The 16,904-nt window shown below is 38.3% G+C and overlaps 4 protein-coding genes and 1 non-coding gene across 6 annotated transcripts in view; 1 reads left to right on the top strand and 4 right to left on the bottom strand.

Moving 5' to 3' along the window:
• The window catches only part of LOC111463616 (haloacid dehalogenase-like hydrolase domain-containing protein At4g39970), a 3,289-nt gene extending 735 nt beyond the window's left edge, over nucleotides 1–2,554 (bottom strand). Inside the window, exons 1-10 of the mRNA XM_023107634.1 lie at nucleotides 2,094–2,554; nucleotides 1,916–2,009; nucleotides 1,518–1,562; nucleotides 1,369–1,419; nucleotides 1,046–1,120; nucleotides 925–958; nucleotides 550–605; nucleotides 397–456; nucleotides 229–288; nucleotides 54–100 (exon numbers count right to left, since the gene is read on the bottom strand). Of these exons, the coding sequence (XP_022963402.1) occupies nucleotides 54–100; nucleotides 229–288; nucleotides 397–456; nucleotides 550–605; nucleotides 925–958; nucleotides 1,046–1,120; nucleotides 1,369–1,419; nucleotides 1,518–1,562; nucleotides 1,916–2,009; nucleotides 2,094–2,452 (881 nt within the window). The 5' untranslated portion in view covers nucleotides 2,453–2,554. The remainder of the gene's footprint in view (nucleotides 1–53; nucleotides 101–228; nucleotides 289–396; nucleotides 457–549; nucleotides 606–924; nucleotides 959–1,045; nucleotides 1,121–1,368; nucleotides 1,420–1,517; nucleotides 1,563–1,915; nucleotides 2,010–2,093) is intronic.
• A 1,098-nt stretch (nucleotides 2,555–3,652) lies between these two features.
• On the bottom strand, nucleotides 3,653–10,230 carry LOC111463322. Of its 2 annotated transcripts, XR_002713873.1 has the most exons (4): nucleotides 9,437–10,230; nucleotides 8,615–8,725; nucleotides 4,175–8,290; nucleotides 3,653–4,080 (listed from the first exon to the last, which is right to left on the bottom strand). XR_002713873.1 is itself a non-coding variant. In XM_023107204.1 (3 exons), exons 1-3 carry the CDS (start codon nucleotides 10,088–10,090, stop codon nucleotides 8,135–8,137), a joined length of 921 nt encoding a protein of 306 aa, XP_022962972.1. In that variant the 5' UTR covers nucleotides 10,091–10,230; the 3' UTR covers nucleotides 3,653–8,134. The 2 variants fall into 2 exon arrangements, 1 of the variants encoding a protein (XP_022962972.1); XM_023107204.1 differs by having other exon boundaries at nucleotides 3,653–8,290.
• Nucleotides 5,521–5,620, bottom strand: LOC111463648. The gene has a single exon (XR_002713910.1). It is a non-coding gene; the product is annotated as a U6 spliceosomal RNA (small nuclear RNA).
• Nucleotides 10,231–11,560: 1,330 nt separating the features above from the next.
• Nucleotides 11,561–14,143, top strand: LOC111463321 (phospho-2-dehydro-3-deoxyheptonate aldolase 2, chloroplastic-like). Its single transcript, XM_023107203.1, has 5 exons — nucleotides 11,561–12,311; nucleotides 12,397–12,674; nucleotides 12,820–13,096; nucleotides 13,201–13,446; nucleotides 13,600–14,143. Exons 1-5 carry the CDS (start codon nucleotides 11,784–11,786, stop codon nucleotides 13,864–13,866), a joined length of 1,596 nt encoding a protein of 531 aa, XP_022962971.1. The 5' UTR covers nucleotides 11,561–11,783; the 3' UTR covers nucleotides 13,867–14,143.
• Nucleotides 14,144–14,608: 465 nt separating this feature from the next.
• Nucleotides 14,609–16,904, bottom strand: part of LOC111463324 (polyadenylate-binding protein 3-like) — a 3,862-nt gene continuing 1,566 nt past the window's right edge. The window contains exons 4-6 of the mRNA XM_023107206.1: nucleotides 15,194–15,385; nucleotides 14,938–15,065; nucleotides 14,609–14,859 (exon numbers count right to left, since the gene is read on the bottom strand). Of these exons, the coding sequence (XP_022962974.1) occupies nucleotides 14,811–14,859; nucleotides 14,938–15,065; nucleotides 15,194–15,385 (369 nt within the window). The 3' untranslated portion in view covers nucleotides 14,609–14,810. The remainder of the gene's footprint in view (nucleotides 14,860–14,937; nucleotides 15,066–15,193; nucleotides 15,386–16,904) is intronic.

The raw sequence follows: 16,904 nt of genomic DNA, 5'->3' as shown, positions 1-16,904 counted from the left end.
AAAAAAAAAAAAAAAAAAAAAACACAATAGAGAAACTAATGCAGCTTACATACCTTATATCACTCAAGTCTGGATAGGTTGCTATCGCTTCTTTAAAATCCTAATTTCAACAAATCAAATAGCGTAACCATCAGGGATATACTTGGCTAAGTTGAGGGAAAACATGTTGCCTTTTATCTATTAGTGAGTCCGGGAACATAACACATAAACTACGGAGCACATTCTGACCTGGTCAGCTGTGGAAGCTGTGTAGGTTATGACACATTGCATTCCTGCTTTTGTTGCGGCCTAAAAATGCAAAGGAAGTTTTGACGTGAGTTATATATGTATAAATTATGGTTTTAATCCACCAAGTTCTCAATTTATAAAATGATAGCTAAAGAACAAATGATATACCTGCAAGCCAATGACACTGTCCTCAACCACCAGGCAATCCTTTTCTGACACGCCTAGCTTCTGCAAGGCATATGTCACAGTTAAAATAACAATGCATGCCCTCTTCATGTCAAGAGAGGAAGGTTTCAAAGTCAAGAACTAAGTATAAGTTACTTTTGAAGCTACTATGTAAATGGATGGATCGGGCTTCTTTTCCTTCACATCGTCACCTATAAAAAACAAAGGAAACCTAAAAATCAATTGAGCAGCAGGACCAACTGAACTGAAACAAATGGATATTATCATTGATATATTGAAGGAAAACCTAACGGTTATTAGACAGGACAAAGGAAACCGTTTGAAGTTCACCCACTACATGGGTAGACATTCAATTATCCTACAGCAAAGGCTCTGAGGTATTCCTTCAAGCTTATCACCCTCACCGTGCATTCAATTTCTTCCTTATAGTTGAATAGGCATATAAGCAATAATTTACAATCGTCAAACATACCACAAGAAAGTATTACATACGAAAAACAGTAATCTTACCAGCAAGGAAGCAATCAAGATTTTGAAACCGATCCTAAAATCAGAGAAGCACATTAAATCATTACCTTGATAAGAGGAAAATTCGATTCTAAATTTATTGAAACCAAGTCTAAAGGCTTACAATTCCGATAAGGTTTTCAAGGCAAAGAATAACTGAACTTTTGGTAGCTGCAGAGCATACGGCAAGTTTCCTGCCCTACAAAACAATATAATATTTTACCTTAATATCTTAAGAAACTTGAAGAAAATGAACAGAGAAATGCACCCAACACACTGGCATGTGCTTTAGAAGAGGAACACGGATCAAACGACCGCAGATGACATCCGGTAAAAAACAGTAGTTGGTAATGTAAGATGATACCCCTCCAAATGGGTTAAGATAGTTCAAAATTTGAAACCTTATCCAAATAAAAAGCATCAAGATTGCTAACTTATATTACTTACAGCAGATTTTGCCTCGTCCATCAGACTTAGAACTCCAGGCCTGGGCTTCACCTGATAGAGTGGAAGCAATCTGTGTTACAAGCCACTCAAGCAACACAATTTATAAAAGTTGCACAAACGAGATCAATGAAGCCGAACTATTTCCTTACAGTTCCAGACTTGATTATTTCTTTGTACCTTTCTGTTTTCCAATCCTACAAGATCAAAGAAAGGGCTTTAATAGAATCTCAGTAAGTCAGAGCGCAAAGTGTATCACGCACTTGCTTATTAGCACAAAATATATGGATCACAACTTTAGAATCAATAGATCAGTTAAAACAAATAAGACTATGCAAAAACTAAACCTTTTCTATGAATGCAGAAGGACTCCTCAACAGTACATATGTACGATACTAATGCAACATAGAGAGAATCAAACACAAGAATCCAATTTATACATTATAAATTGACACAAAATATGAAAACGCTCATAGCCCAAAGGAAGATAACATGAGCATCACATTGCTATAACAATATCGATGCAAGTAAGGAAATTAAATGGATATGCCTGAAGAACGTCAATCAACTTTGCTCGCTCCTCATCATCTTCCGGAGCCTTCTCGAGAATCGTTGAAGATGGCCATCCAAACTCCTTGAAGTACCTAACAGACGCGAAAACCGCCTTGAACACACGCATTACCATATTACTAAGAATGACAGTAAAATTGATTAAAAGAGAACAATACCATAGCATTTTCGGTTTACCGCCTCCAATGCGGTTCTGGAGCTCGTCATAGAACTCGATGCTCCAATTGAGAGGCTGCGACGCCGAATTAGGGCAACGGACGTCGAAATGAGCAAACGCATCGTTATATGCTTGTCGGTGCAAGTGCTCGGATTCAAGGATCACGCCGTCGCAGTCGAATATTAGAGCTTGTAAAGAAGCTGAGACTGAAAGGGAGAAAGGTTTGTGAGTAGTGGATTTTCTGGAGGTACGGAAGCGAATGGCTGTGGGAGGAAGAGATCGATGGAAAGAAGGCGAAACCAGATCGGAAGAAGAGAGTATGAGATTGGGACGAACGAGCATCGTAGAAATGCTCGCCATGGCTCTGAGATGGAGAACCAGAGCAGGTTCGAGTTTCTGTGGCGCGGAATGCTCCCGGCAACTTAACGGATTTTGCAACCGTTATATACCGCAATTATGACCCTCTCTCAATGTCTCTTATACATTATCACTACAGACAGATTATTTATGAGTGATCAACCGTTACTCTCACAAATATCCATAAACTTCTTTAATTATAATCATTAAATTATTATTATTTCAACATTTTTAGACATGTGGCTCTAATTTTACTAGGTGACTTTAGGTACTTTTAGGTACATGTCTCAAGTATTACATTTGAGTGACACATTCCTAAGTCCAAATAAGCTAATAAAAGAGTAATATAATGATTTTTCTACTAACCCCGTCGTTAACACATATTTGCTGTTCGGTCTGTTACATATCATCTTTAACCTCACAATATTAAAACGTCTTGAAGAAGTTTCCACACCTTAATAATAAATATTTTGGTATACCTTATTTAGTACACCACAAAACTAAATAGTCGTCTTTCTTTTTCCTTATTCAAAGTTCCTAAATAGAAGTTTCTACTTTAATATATAAATTATATATAAATATATAATATTTATTATGGATACAAAGAATCTTCAAACACGAGGAATGTTTAATTCCACCTCTAAAAATTCTATGAAAAAAGGGAGACAATGTCAATGAATCAAATGTATTAGCATCACCCGCTAAAGTTGACATAGGGACACGCCGGATATTAAATTAAAACAAAGAGATATTAATTCAATATATTAAAAAAATTAAAATATATATATATAATTTTTTCCTTCTTAGAATGTTTTTTTTTTATTTAAAAATTATGTTTGAAAATATAATAAAGGTATAATTTAGTTGAAGGAAGAAGAACGAAAAGTTGAAGACAAAATGTGGTGGTTTAGTCGCATCATATAATTCAAGGCCTTTGGAGTCCAATCGGATGGGATGGCAGCAGAAGGAAGAGAGGCAAAAAAAAGATCTAAAAGAGTTTGAAAAATGCAGCATCTGGTTTCATCTGTGGCTGAGGCTTGCTCTGTCAGTGCTTTACGTATATCCCAAGAAGATAAGAAAAGGCAAAGCAATGTCCCATACTCCAAAATAAATTTACCCAAAAGAAAAAACGAAGAAACAAAGGAGTTTTAGAAGTTTTTCCTCAAAAGAAAGAACAAGAAATGAAAAAAATGGAACCAAGTAAGAACTAGAAGAACTTAGGGGTTAAGGGTAGAAGGTTTATGTACAATAAATGCAGAAACCAAACGACCTGCTTTCACTCTGAACAAAGAATTCCATCCTTATAATGAAAAAAAGAAACAATTCAATGTCATTTACATAAACCAGAAGAATGGGAGACCAACCCTGTGTTTTGGACATGCAAATATGGCTCAAGGATTGAAGAAGTGGTTCCCACAGCGGCATTTCCAACCCAATGGCTTGTAAAATGAGTATCTGTTCCCTTGTGAGGATGAGTCAAAAAATCCCAATGGCAAGGCCGAGGGTGAATGCGAATCCATCCGAGGCATGCTAGGAACTTGCACCGCCATGCATGGATGACACTCGTTGCACTTGTTGTGGCAGCTTGGTGGGGTGGATCCAAGCCTGGTTTTGTCTTCGAAAAATATACCCTGATCAAATCAGCAAGCAACCAAAACAACGAAGCTCAGGAATAAAGTAACGAGCAATATGAGAAAATTCATGGAAGAGAGAAAGAAGGCACACCCTGGAAGGGGAAGAGGCGGAGAGAAAAAGAAGAAGATGAAGAAGCACAATAAGTAATGAGGTGGCCCAAACAGTAGGCAAATTCATGGTAGTCATCAAGTCATTGATGCCCAAAACTCATGGATCCATTGCAGCAAAGGAGTAAAAAAATCATATGCAATAAAGACCCAGTTGCCAGATTTTTCTGTTACTTTGATCCACTTCCACCCAACACACCACACCACACCACTCCACAAGTAACTAAGAGAGAGAGAGAGTGATGAACATTTAATAGAGGCAAGTGCAAAGGAGAGAGAGTTAGCATAAATTTGGGTAGGAAAGGGTGGGTGAGTCATAAGTTATCCGACAAGAACAAGAGAAGAGAGAAAGCAGAGAAGTTCTGAGTAAGAGGACAGAGTGTAGCAGACAGTGAAAGGAACAATACAGTAGTATCCACATCACATCCAAAGGACGCCCTATTCTTCCACTATGCAACATTAGGCTGTCCATCACTAGCCTGGCTGCTGCAAAGGGACCGCATTTACTCCCCTACTCTCCACTTTGCATTTGTTTCACTCTTCTTCAATCTTCACTGCCCATTGATTTTACATTTCAACGCTGCGCTGATGGCCATGCAGCGACTACCTCATCTCATCTTGCAACTAAGCAAGAAATAATAGCTGATGGATTGGACCATCGAGATTTCACATTTGACTGTGGACCAAATTTATTTGTTATTCTTGTTCATAAAACCCTTCTCCCCATCTACGAATGTACCAATGTTCAAGAATATCGAGCACAGATTTGAATCACTAAACTCCAAACTAGCATTTACTCAATTACTCTTCCTTAAATGCCTCATTGCACCAAAGTTGCTCATAAAGGAGATGTAGTTATCTCTTGGCTATAACTTCATGAGGTATTTGAAAATATTTATGTCTCGGCTAAAAGAATCAAATTTAGCCTAAACCTAACTACAAAATCCAAGAAAAGGAAAAAGAAAACCTAGTACTACAACCCACTAACATCCAACTGGGCAAAATATTATCAAATTCTATAGATCTGTAGCCACCTAATTGATCCAAAATGAATCAAAAAGTGTCATGTTAAAACATCCTAGCCATCCTAAATATAATATAATGATGTATAATAATAATAAAAAAAAATACGTTGTGTTTGCTCGTTAAAGGTGAAAAGAAATCCACCACTAGCAAATATCGTCCGTTTTTATCAATTACGTATTGTCGTCAACCTCACGATTTTAAAACGCATCTACTATGGAGAGGTTGGGATCTAACAACCGATGTGGAATCTAACAATTCATCCTCTTGAGAACCCAGCATTCTCACTAGCACACTAAACAGTGTTTGATTTTGATACATTTCTCAATTTGTGCGTGTATCTTTGCGTAAGGGTCATGCTAATCTTCTCTGTATTGTATCAATTTGATCGGATGTCCCCAGCCACATTGCTCGCCTGTCTCACCAGATGTGCTGATTTATTTTTGCAGGGCAACTAGTCAACTAAATTATCAACCATGCATCAGACCATTCCAAAACATTACAAAACTCCAAGAAACAGAGTCTGAGACGCAGTGAGCAAACTCAACTCCAGAACCCCTCGTCTGATTCTGAAGGCCAAAGAAGAAGAAAACACAAGAGGAGTACTTTTAGCTTTTTCAACTTCGTAGGACTCTTTCACGAAGTGGGAAAGAAATCGAGGGAAGAGAACCCATGCCGAAATGAATTTTGGCTCTCTACTCTGAAACCCTTGCTCTCACGGAGAATGTATAATTTCTTTAAAAATCATGAAGCAAACTTTATTTGGATATCGGAATCTCGAACGCTGTTCATAGTGGCACGAACAGGTGCTTAAAACGAGGTTTGTCCCTTTCTCGAGTTTGTAACTAATAATGTATTGAAAATTCTAAGATTAATAATTGCATTGCTTCCATTTTTTCTATTTTTTTAGAGGTATAATCTTGATTTTCCCGATGATAGTAGATGTGGGGATCTAGCATCCGCCTATAAGTAGCAAAACTAGAATCAACGTGGTGTTTGTCAAAACACCATCAATAAGTCAAGCGAGTGATGAAGGTATATAGCCATTGAGTTTTTGAGTTGGCCCGACAAAGAAATAAATTGTAAGCGATGGAGGTTTAGATACTTAGGCCAAGTTGGGGAGGTCAAGATATGATAAGCAAACAACGATTGGTATAATCTAACTACCCTAAGCAGCTAACAAGAGACCAGAGTGTGTCTCCATGTACAGATTTCATGAACTAGACATGACTAAGCAAAGACATATTCGTATAATCTAACTAAATCAACTCAGGCCAAGCCAAAAGTAGCAGAAGACATTATCTGATAAATTCATTGATCTAGAATTATGGTTATAAACAAATTGAGTTTTGCTCATACAATGCTAAGGATAACTCAACGAAAGGTCGATGGATTAGAACTTGTAAGGTTCTCAAGTTGAAGAGGATGTTCATAATAAAAATATTATGTCCATCATTGAGGCATAGAATCGAGTAAGTCAGTCACTCCTACTCTCAAGAAGGCATAAGGTATACTCATATGTACAGATGAGATTTTACCTAATGACATATGCTGTGGGGGTATTTCCTTGTTCTTCTCCATGTTTTTTTAATACTATTTTTCCCTACCAACTATTACATCCTCGCACATATTATTTTTGCAAAAGACCCAAAATAAATACCTTTTTGCTGTAGCTTTTTAAGATCTAATCAACATAAACATGATTACTTCTTTCTGATTTCTTTTGAGATTCAACAGTAAATCAGTCACACCCAGCAGAAAAATGGAAACTTTGACTGCATTTGCACTCTCTTAACCTACCTCATCAGTCTCTTTTTCCCATAAATCAACGAAAATACAAAAAGATGCATGGATAAAAAGTGTACCTGAGACTGCTTACTTCCGGTGTCATAGAGTTGTTAAGTCCTCGGTAAGAATCACAATGTACTTTCCAGACTATTGATCAGACCATTATAAGACTGCATCCTTTTGAACAGAACAGAACCCACCAAAGTCCAAACCCTATACTATTTCTGGCAATATTACGATTTTAATGATCTTGCTTTTCTTTTATCGTGTTTCATTGCTTTTAAACTCTCTAGGCTAAAGGGAAAGCAATAAACCGAACCTGACGAACTTGGCATGCCTCTGTCTGAGCACCAGCTTCCCTTCCGCAGCCACCAAATTGTATGGTTTCGATTGGGTAAGTGCTGCATGTCATATCTTCCATGACATGAAAAAAGCAACTTGCAGGTTCCCAGCCTGCCGTCTCTCCATTTGAATTGTTGTCCTCGTTGCCCGTGTAAAACGTCCCTGGACTTGACTAAGCAGAAGCTCAGCTACAACTGAACCTGTTGACTTGTTCTTATTCAGAAAAGATTAGAGAGGATAAAGTTGAATGAAGTACTGCACATAAAAGAAGACTGAACTCAAAAGACCGCAGTTATCTAGGAAGAATAGTGCTCGCTCAGGCTGCTACTCTGCAGTTACTGTAGCCCTGCAGATGACATGGACGAGAATGAGAAATTAAAATTATAGCGGTTGCGCAGAATGGATCCTACGGGTTCAATTTCATATGCAAACGGCTTTAGAAGATGGAAGTTGATGTGAACCACAACACAACGAAAAATCAAAATAACAATGGCTAAGCAGAATGTTTATCCCATTAACACAGTCACAAAAATAAGTACATTTCCCTGATTACACTTCCCCCAACCGCTTCACAATTTCTCTCTGGGTGCAATTTTCCAGTTCCCATTAAATCTCACATTATGGAATCCCGATATCTTTTCTGGCAAAAAATTATCATGTGATAAATGCTGGAGTTTAAACTGCCACCAACATTACAGTCCTTAATCCTATTCTGTCATTATGCAAAAACTACCATTCCAATTTGTATGAAAAGAATCCTAAGCCATCTCCATTCTCTTCTTCAAAGAGCTCAAACGTCTAGGACTTCCTTTTGATTTATGCGTTCGTCGATCAGATCGTGCCTTCCAAAAGGACTTTGTTCTCCACTACGCTCTTGTCTGCTTTCCCATATCTTTCCCGACTTCCCTATTGCTAGAATCAACTCAAGTTGCTTTTGTTGTTGTTCCTACAATCCCAACTCAAACAATAAATCCAAATCAGATTAGATGTCAAACACTCCTAGAATATGCAATAATCAAACAACAAACCTATTTCATTACCATTTGAATTTTTACTATGATGAGAAAACAAGCTCAATTTTGAAAAGCCAAAAACCAAATAGTTATACATTATTCTATCTTTTTATATTGTGTTCTTTTGAGTTTCTTTTTAATCAGAATTCCAACTTTCTTAAACACCAGTACCCTATGCTTCATCTGTATTAACTTAATTCACTCCTTGACAAAACTTAAAACCGTTGAATTAACGTTCAACAGAAGATTTAATGCACCTGCATAGCTAGTAAGACCTTCTGGATTTCCCCAAGCTCGTTCTCCAGAATATCTCCCCGAACTGCCAATGCTCGAGTGGCCTCAGAGGTTTTTTGAGCTAAAGCTGCAGTCTTCAGAAATTGATCAATACTTAGAGGCGGAAAATGGCATCTCATCTTAGCAAAATGTAAGTAATACAGTTATCAAGCCTGGTTATAAAGGTTAAAAGAATGATTCTATCACACCTTAAAGTTCATTTTCACCTTCTCAAAGTGTTATTTCATATTGCTACTGAACCCCTACAGCACATAAATTTTCTTCACTACCATACATCCTTGTAATTCCACTACAATTAACTCACTCATAGTCTCAGCTTCATGTCTTTTGTGGGAAGTATGTTTGGCAGTTATGAAACTGCCCCCTAACTTACATTTCAGGATTCGGCTCCTTAACAATAACATTCTATTGGGGTTTTGCTGGAGTTCAATGCCAAAAATTTCAGTACTGGGTTCACTTCGTTTCTTCTTCCATATTTACAGAATTCAAGAAATTGGAATTACAAATAACTACAACCAGAATTACCATTCAGATATCATTTTCTTTGAGGCACCTCTTTATAGAAATGATTCACCTTTTTTTCTGTTTTGCAAAATTACAGTAATCATTCATTTATTTTAACAAATATCAAAGGTTTCAGAGCATTTTGATGGTCCATCCAGATACGACTTCTTTGTCAGCATCATGTTAGTGTCTCCAAGGGAGACCATCATTTACTTGTTAAATATCATCTTGAAATTTCGAAATAAAGAAACAGCCTCAAAATTTCTGAGAACTATAATTACCTCCTCGACGGGCTTCTTCAGAGCCTTTCGAGTATCTCTAAACCTATTCCCCAGCTTCTCCAGCTGCCTCGACAATACTCGAATAAGCGTTGCCGAATTCCTCAAATCCTCCTCCAGTTTGTTAGTTCTTTCCACCAAATTCGCCTCCAATACACCCTTCGCCGTCTCTCGATATATCCGATTCCACTGCCGCCTACGAATCCAAGCACCAATTGCAACCCCCGCCACCAGAAACAAAATTGCGCCAACCAAAATCCTATCACCGAAGACCGCCAAAAACACACTCTTAGAGCTGGCTTTCACAAAATTCAAAGCAAAACCAACAGAAGCGAGCAACGACGTAACGAGGCAAAACAACTCAGCAGCTGAAAGTAAAGAATCAATATCGAAATCATCACCGTCTCTCCGTCCAGCTCCTTCAGATATAGAAACTCGAGGATTGAACTGATGGGCATTAATGGAACCAAAATTATAAGGGCTTCGAAGCTTGTGATCAAGAATTTGAAAATGCAGAGTGCTAGGGAATCGGCAAGGGGCGAATCGAAGAGACAAGCACGGATTCCGGGACAAGAAGGCGGAGAAGTATAAGGTTGAAGAAGGGGGAGGGGAAGGAGACGACGAACTCAGTGAAAGGTATTGGAAAGCAAGCGACATCGTTTTGGAATTTAGACCTTCAGAGCGTCTGATTCAATAAATTAGGGTTTTTTCAGACATGGGAAACGGGACATAGGTCCCTTCTTCGGAGTAGAAAATGGAAGTGGGAAGGGGTAAGAGAGGAACCTCGAACTGGAAGGGGGAAACGGCGATTAATTCAATGATTTACGCGCGATCTATTACTATATAACTGTAACCGTTAAACTGGATAACCACCAGCGTCCAAGTATTGGGCCTTCTTGATCCGCTACTTTGGGCCCTGGCCTTCTTGATCCGCTAATTTGGGCCCTGGCATTCTTGATCCGCTACTTTGGGCCCTGACCTTCTTGATCCGTTACTTTGAGCCATGGCCTTCTTGATCCGCTACTTTGGGCCCTGGCATTCTTGATCCGCTACTTTGGGCCATGGCCTTCTTGATCCGCTAATTTGGGCCCTTGATAGCCTTATTTGATGAATTCAGGGAGAAGTAGAATTACATTTATTTACGCATGAAATATCTCCTTCATATAGTTAGTAGGGCCCAAATTAGCCCTTTCATTACTTTGTGAGAGTTTCAGAAATTTAAAATAAAAATCGTTTTATATTTAAATTTTAAAAATGCATGGAAGAGTTCTCCCGCGCCACGTCATATAATGGGAAAAGAAAAGGGACCACGTGTCCTTCATTCAAAGAGTGGACCACTATTCAACCACGTTGATTAAATAAAATTTGCCGAAAAATCATCGCTAACCTTTAAAACTTGAAAATTGCATAAATCCCTAAAATTCTTATTCCAATTAAACCCTCAAATTTTTAGATTATTACAACCACGCCCTAACACCTTACTACTTAAATCTGAAAGTATAAAATGTAATAGGGAATTAGATATAGTCTTTTTTTATTACAACAAATTGAAACGTAGATTTTTAATAACAATAGTCATGGTCAATATTTAATTTTTTTTCTCTCTTATCCCAATATTTACTATAAAAAAATATTTTAACAAAATTGAACAATAAAATCATATATCTACCTCATTAACATAATTAAAATATTATATTATCATTATCACCGGTAGTTGATAAGATCGGTATAAATTAATTTTATATATAATTTCAATAATTTTGTTTTTTTGAATAAAAAGAGAAAAGAAAGTCATGGGTAGATAATCAATCATGAAGTAGATGAACAAAGGAACGATCCCGGGAGAGAAGGGTAGCCGCCATTGCTTCATTATTAACTTTATTTGTGTTAGATTTTTTGTTTTAGGGTTTATAATCCAATCTCTGGCCTCACCTACCCCGTGTTTTCCTAATTGGTTAAAGCAGACTTTTCTCAAAGCAGAGCCCCCGCTTGGTAATGGGTTGGAAGGAGGGTTGTTGGGTAGGAACCATTGCCGCTGGTCAAATATGATGACCCAGTTTTTATTTTCTCGTCTTGTCTTGTTTAATTTGTAGTGTGTGTTTGGTGAAATTATTTATTAATTCAACGCCGCCAGCCCTTTGAAATCTGCCTCTCCTCTCCACTTCCTCCTCTCATCCTACCTACCGAACCCTTCTCCTCTCTGTATTTCCCTTTATAAACACATTTTCCACATTCGCTACCCATCTCAGAGTCCCCCACCTCTTTGATCTCTCTTATTAACAACACCCTTGTTTCAGAGTGCTCAATCGATTCCAAAAGAGATCTAAGAACCCTAATTTGAGCATTTGCCATGGCTCTTTCCAACTCCGCCGCTCTCTCTTCCTCCAAATTGATCTTCAATCCCCTTGTTGAGCCTAAATCTCACCAACCCATTTCGTTTTTTGCTCCATCCAAGACCCATTTCAGGCTTCGCCAACGAATCTCCGCCGTTCATTCTACAGAGCCGGCTAATGACAAGGTTGTCGCCGAAGCCTCCAGTAAGAAATTGGTGGCGGCGCCGTCTAGGACCGAGAAATGGGGTTTGGAGAGCTGGAAATCGAAGAAGGCTTTGCAGCTTCCTGAGTACCCAGATCAGGCGGCTCTCGAATCTGTTCTTAAAACCATTGAATCGTTTCCTCCCATCGTGTTCGCTGGTGAGGCTAGGAGCTTGGAGGAGAGGCTCGCTGAAGCTGCCATGGGTAATGCTTTCCTCTTGCAAGGTGGGGATTGCGCTGAGAGCTTCAAGGAGTTCAGTGCTAATAATATTAGGGATACATTCAGGATTCTTCTCCAGATGGGTGTTGTTCTTATGTTTGGTGGGCAAATGCCTGTCATTAAGGTACATCCATCTCTGCCCTTTATGAATCTTTTGTTGTCTACGGATTATTGATTGTCTAATTCATTTAACTTCATCATTCATTTAGGTGGGAAGAATGGCTGGTCAATTTGCAAAGCCTAGATCAGACCCTCTTGAGGTAAAAGATGGAGTAAGTCTTCCAAGCTACAAGGGAGACAATATCAATGGCGATGATTTTACTGAGAAGTCAAGAATTCCAGACCCAGAAAGGATGATTAGAGCTTACACACAATCTGCTGCAACTCTCAACCTTCTCAGATCCTTCGCCACTGGAGGATATGCTGCAATGCAGAGGGTCACTCAATGGAATCTGGATTTTGCTGAAAACAGTGAGCAGGCAGACAGGTAAGCCTAGTAGCTTTAATTATGCTTGCTCCATGATCTGATTAGAATCAGCCAATTGTTGTAGCTCTAGATCTTGAAAGATTAGATAAGTTCTTGAGTTTTTTAGTCACTAGAGAATTAAGTGTATTCTTAAATTGCTCAATAGGTATCACGAACTCGCTCGTCGTGTCGACGATACCCTTGGATTCATGGCTGCTGCCGGGCTTACAGTCGACCATCCTATCATGACAACAACTGAGTTCTGGACTTCTCACGAGTGTTTGCTCTTGCCTTATGAGCAATCACTTACCAGGCTGGACTCAACATCTGGCCTTTACTATGACTGCTCAGCTCACATGCTTTGGGTCGGGGAACGTACCCGACAACTCGATGGTGCCCACGTTGAGTTCCTTAGAGGGGTTGCTAACCCTCTTGGAATTAAGGTAGTTTCCTAAAGCTTATTGATTTGGCGAGATGATCTAATATTTGTTGATAAATCAAATATTATGCATGAGAAACAATGGTTAATGTGGTTTTTGTAATGCAGGTTAGCAACAAAATGGATCCAAATGAGCTGGTTAAACTCATTGAAATCCTCAATCCTGATAACAAACCAGGAAGGATAACTGTGATTGTAAGAATGGGCGCTGAGAACCAGAGAGTGAAGCTTCCCCATTTGATTAGAGCTGTACGAAGGGCAGGGCAAGTTGTGACATGGGTCTGTGATCCAATGCATGGAAACACCATTAAGGCACCCTGTGGCCTCAAAACTCGTCCGTTTGATGCCATTCTGGTATATTTCTATCCTGTTCTTCACCCTACAAAACCTGCAATAGCCCTTTTGAATCAAAATTTTGCTGTTGGTAACTTCAGTTTATTGTCCCCATCATGACATGAATGATCTAGGTCTGTGTTCTAAACTAAGTGTCGAATGTTTTTCTTATAGGCCGAGGTCCGAGCTTTCTTTGACGTGCACGAGCAAGAAGGGAGCCATGCGGGAGGGATTCATTTGGAAATGACTGGACAGAATGTGACAGAATGCATTGGAGGATCCCGAACTGTAACCTTTGATGACTTATCGTCAAGATACCACACGCACTGCGACCCGAGGCTGAATGCTTCTCAGTCTCTTGAGCTTGCTTTCATCATAGCAGAGAGGCTTAGGAAGAAGAGGATTGGAAAGCAGAGCCCTCTTTCCCCAAGCTTCATTTAAACACCAATCATGTTTGACTGTGAATAAGCCTAGAGTTGGTATTCGCCAGAGATTCAAATTCAGTCTATCAATATATGAACGCCAGGAGGTAATTGGAGTATTTTGCTGTGGAGAGTTAATAAGTGAACTCTAACCAAAGAGTTGGAGGATCACAAGTTTAGGACTAGTCGATTTAGATTTCCAAGTGTTTCAATGTAAACATTACCTAATTAACATTTAAGCATTGAGATGAAACTTGAATATTTCTTGGTTATCAAATTGACTATATTCCATCAAATTATCTCGAGTGAAACTGGCAACAAAGCATACATTGATCAAACATTTCAACCCTTTGGGGATATATTGATTCACTTAAAGCACGTTTGAATTCATCTAAAATGCACATGTTAATTGAGGTTATATCTTCTACATCTACATTTGTTGAACAAAAAACAAATAAATAAACAAACTCAACATCCTTGAATAAACCATGCAGTCTTTTTCCTATCAATTTTGACCCCTATTTTAATTTGAATCTCGATGTGGAAGCAGTTTGATGGTTGCGGCTGATCCATAACTCAAAACTGATCTGAGGTATGGCTGAACCATAACTAAATTTAAACTTGGAAGCTAAGTCAAAAAAATTTAAATCATACCAACCAAACTAAAATGTAGGGATCATACTCATAATCTCACCTAGACTAGATTTAGTTGCTAAAAAGTAGAAATTCCAGAAAATCTACTCTACGGAAAAGCTAAAGAGTTAGTTGCTAAAAAGTTTGGATATCACAGCCAAATCATCATACAAAAAGTTTGGATATTACCGTATATCATACATTAGATCATTGATATAATTCGACATCGAATGGCTAAAGATAATCAAGTCCATAGTTCTATAGGCTCTAAATCGAAGTGAAGTCATAAATATAGATTCATATGGCAGTCTAGTTATGGGCAATGCCCTCCTAGTAGTATGGCATGTATCGCATGGGCCTTCGGTAACGGGGAGTCTTCCTGCAGCATGAAGTAAGGGACGTGATTCATGTATCAAACAGTGATAAAAAGTGAATATATGTTATGCAGGAAACTTACCCATATCCATATGGTGAGTAGAAATACGGGGGTACATATGGCCTCCTGGATCGATAACCCATGTAGGGATTGTAACGCTGAGGGAAATACTGCTTCATCCCAGGAATATTAGTCCGCTTTTGTTGAACCTGAGATGAATAGAATGATATTAAATCCATTGGTCATAGTTATTAGAATTTGAACTACGTTTACAGATACCGGCGTTAATAATACAACATAGGAACAGAAGCATCTATCGTCCTTCTCGAAGAACTACCTTCAATTGTCTTCCATGCAACTCTGACTCATTTAAAAGGAGTGCCTCCTGAACAGCCTCGGCTTCAAGGAACTCCACATAAGCGAAGCCCTTGGGTTGACCAAATTTATCTGTAAGAATGGTAACCCTGTTGACAGTACCACAAGATTGGAAATGCTGCTGCACTTCTTCAGGTGTACATGCATAATCAACCTGCACTTACAATTTGTCAATGATTATTTAATCTAAGACGCAATTTTCTATAAACACAAACTACATCCTAATTTAGCATAGAAATCCAGGCGTATATACAGTAACCAAAGAGAACTGTCCCAAAAGTTATGCATATTTCATTACATTCGAAGTAATAGATAGCTCAAACATGTTGATTGATTATCCTTTAACCTGGATCTAAGGATCATGCGATCCTTAACCTCAAAAGTCACAACTAGAACAGAAGATGAATCAATTTTTATGCGTTAGCTGCTCCTAGAGCAACTAAAAAGTAAGTGAACTGGTCTATGATACGTACGCCAACATTAATAACCGATGACCATGTCTTAAAAGAAATCAATATTCAGGTAATTCTTGAATACATCATGACTCGTGACAATCACAGAAGGCTCTTTTAACTTCATATATTTAGTTCAAGATATGTCAATGATCAAATGGACATAAGCTCAACTCTATTAGTTAAAAGAAGGCAACTAGGAAAACTTATACAAGAAATAATATAACTTCTGTTGGGGACTAGTTTCTCATGTATAAACCTGTAATGCTATTAGAATAGTTAATTTTAGTGTATGACTAGTATTTTCACCTCACTTCAAGCACTGTCTACTCTTAAAAATACACTGTTCATGTGCACTAAAGTATATCTCCTTCAGATAGGAGAAACTACATGAGCGATTCTCATCACCCATCTCCATAAATCCTAAAGCTATCTCACCTACTACTTCTAACTCTCCACCACCTCAAGTTGTCATTCAATTGGCACTAACTTCAAGTAAATCATTGGTAACTGCCGAAGGTCCCATTTCACGAGGAGGGCAACTTCCATAAAAGGAAACTCAACATCTCTTCTGCGTAGATGGGCTACTTATTTGAAGCACAGACGGAAGCTAGAAACGTATCAACTCTTATTTCACTAGGCACTCATAAAACAAAACCTTGCGAAGTAAAAATCAAAAGGAGGAAATTAATGTTGTTAAAGCTATCCAAGGAGCAGAAACTGATCCACTGAGAATAGATTATTGTCAGTGACAAGTTTTCAGTAAGCAATATCTGCGAGGGAGATAAATAGAACCAAGATATCGATATCAAAGCTGCAAGAAAAGCAAAATTATGTACCCTCGCAAGGACAGTTAAATAGCCCTCATTTCTGAAGCATAAGTTACCATCATTCCCAGCAGCAACAATGCCCTGCAACTAACATTGCATGCAAATGATCTGCCTCCAGTGATGTGATCATGTCCTCATGTATGTTGAAGCTTCTTTAGTTCATATTCCCATCCATCTCTACTCAATTTCACACTTCGCATTTACTTCTTTGGTTCAAAAGAACTATGCCCATGTCATTTTCCCAATCTTCACATTCCTTTTCCTTTTTTTTTTTCTTGTTACTCGGTTCCCTCTATCAACTACAAAGATTTCTTTTCCATCTGTTTTCTCTTTTTTGAATATTCCATTCTTTCTTTCTCTTGTTTCTTTTTTTTTTTTTTTTTTTTTTTTT

The sequence above is a fragment of the Cucurbita moschata genome, unplaced genomic scaffold, assembly GCF_002738365.1.
Source record: "Cucurbita moschata cultivar Rifu unplaced genomic scaffold, Cmos_1.0 Cmo_Scf00028, whole genome shotgun sequence".
Classification (NCBI taxonomy): Eukaryota; Viridiplantae; Streptophyta; class Magnoliopsida; order Cucurbitales; family Cucurbitaceae; genus Cucurbita; species Cucurbita moschata.
This window is presented reverse-complemented; position numbering and strand designations above follow the sequence as displayed.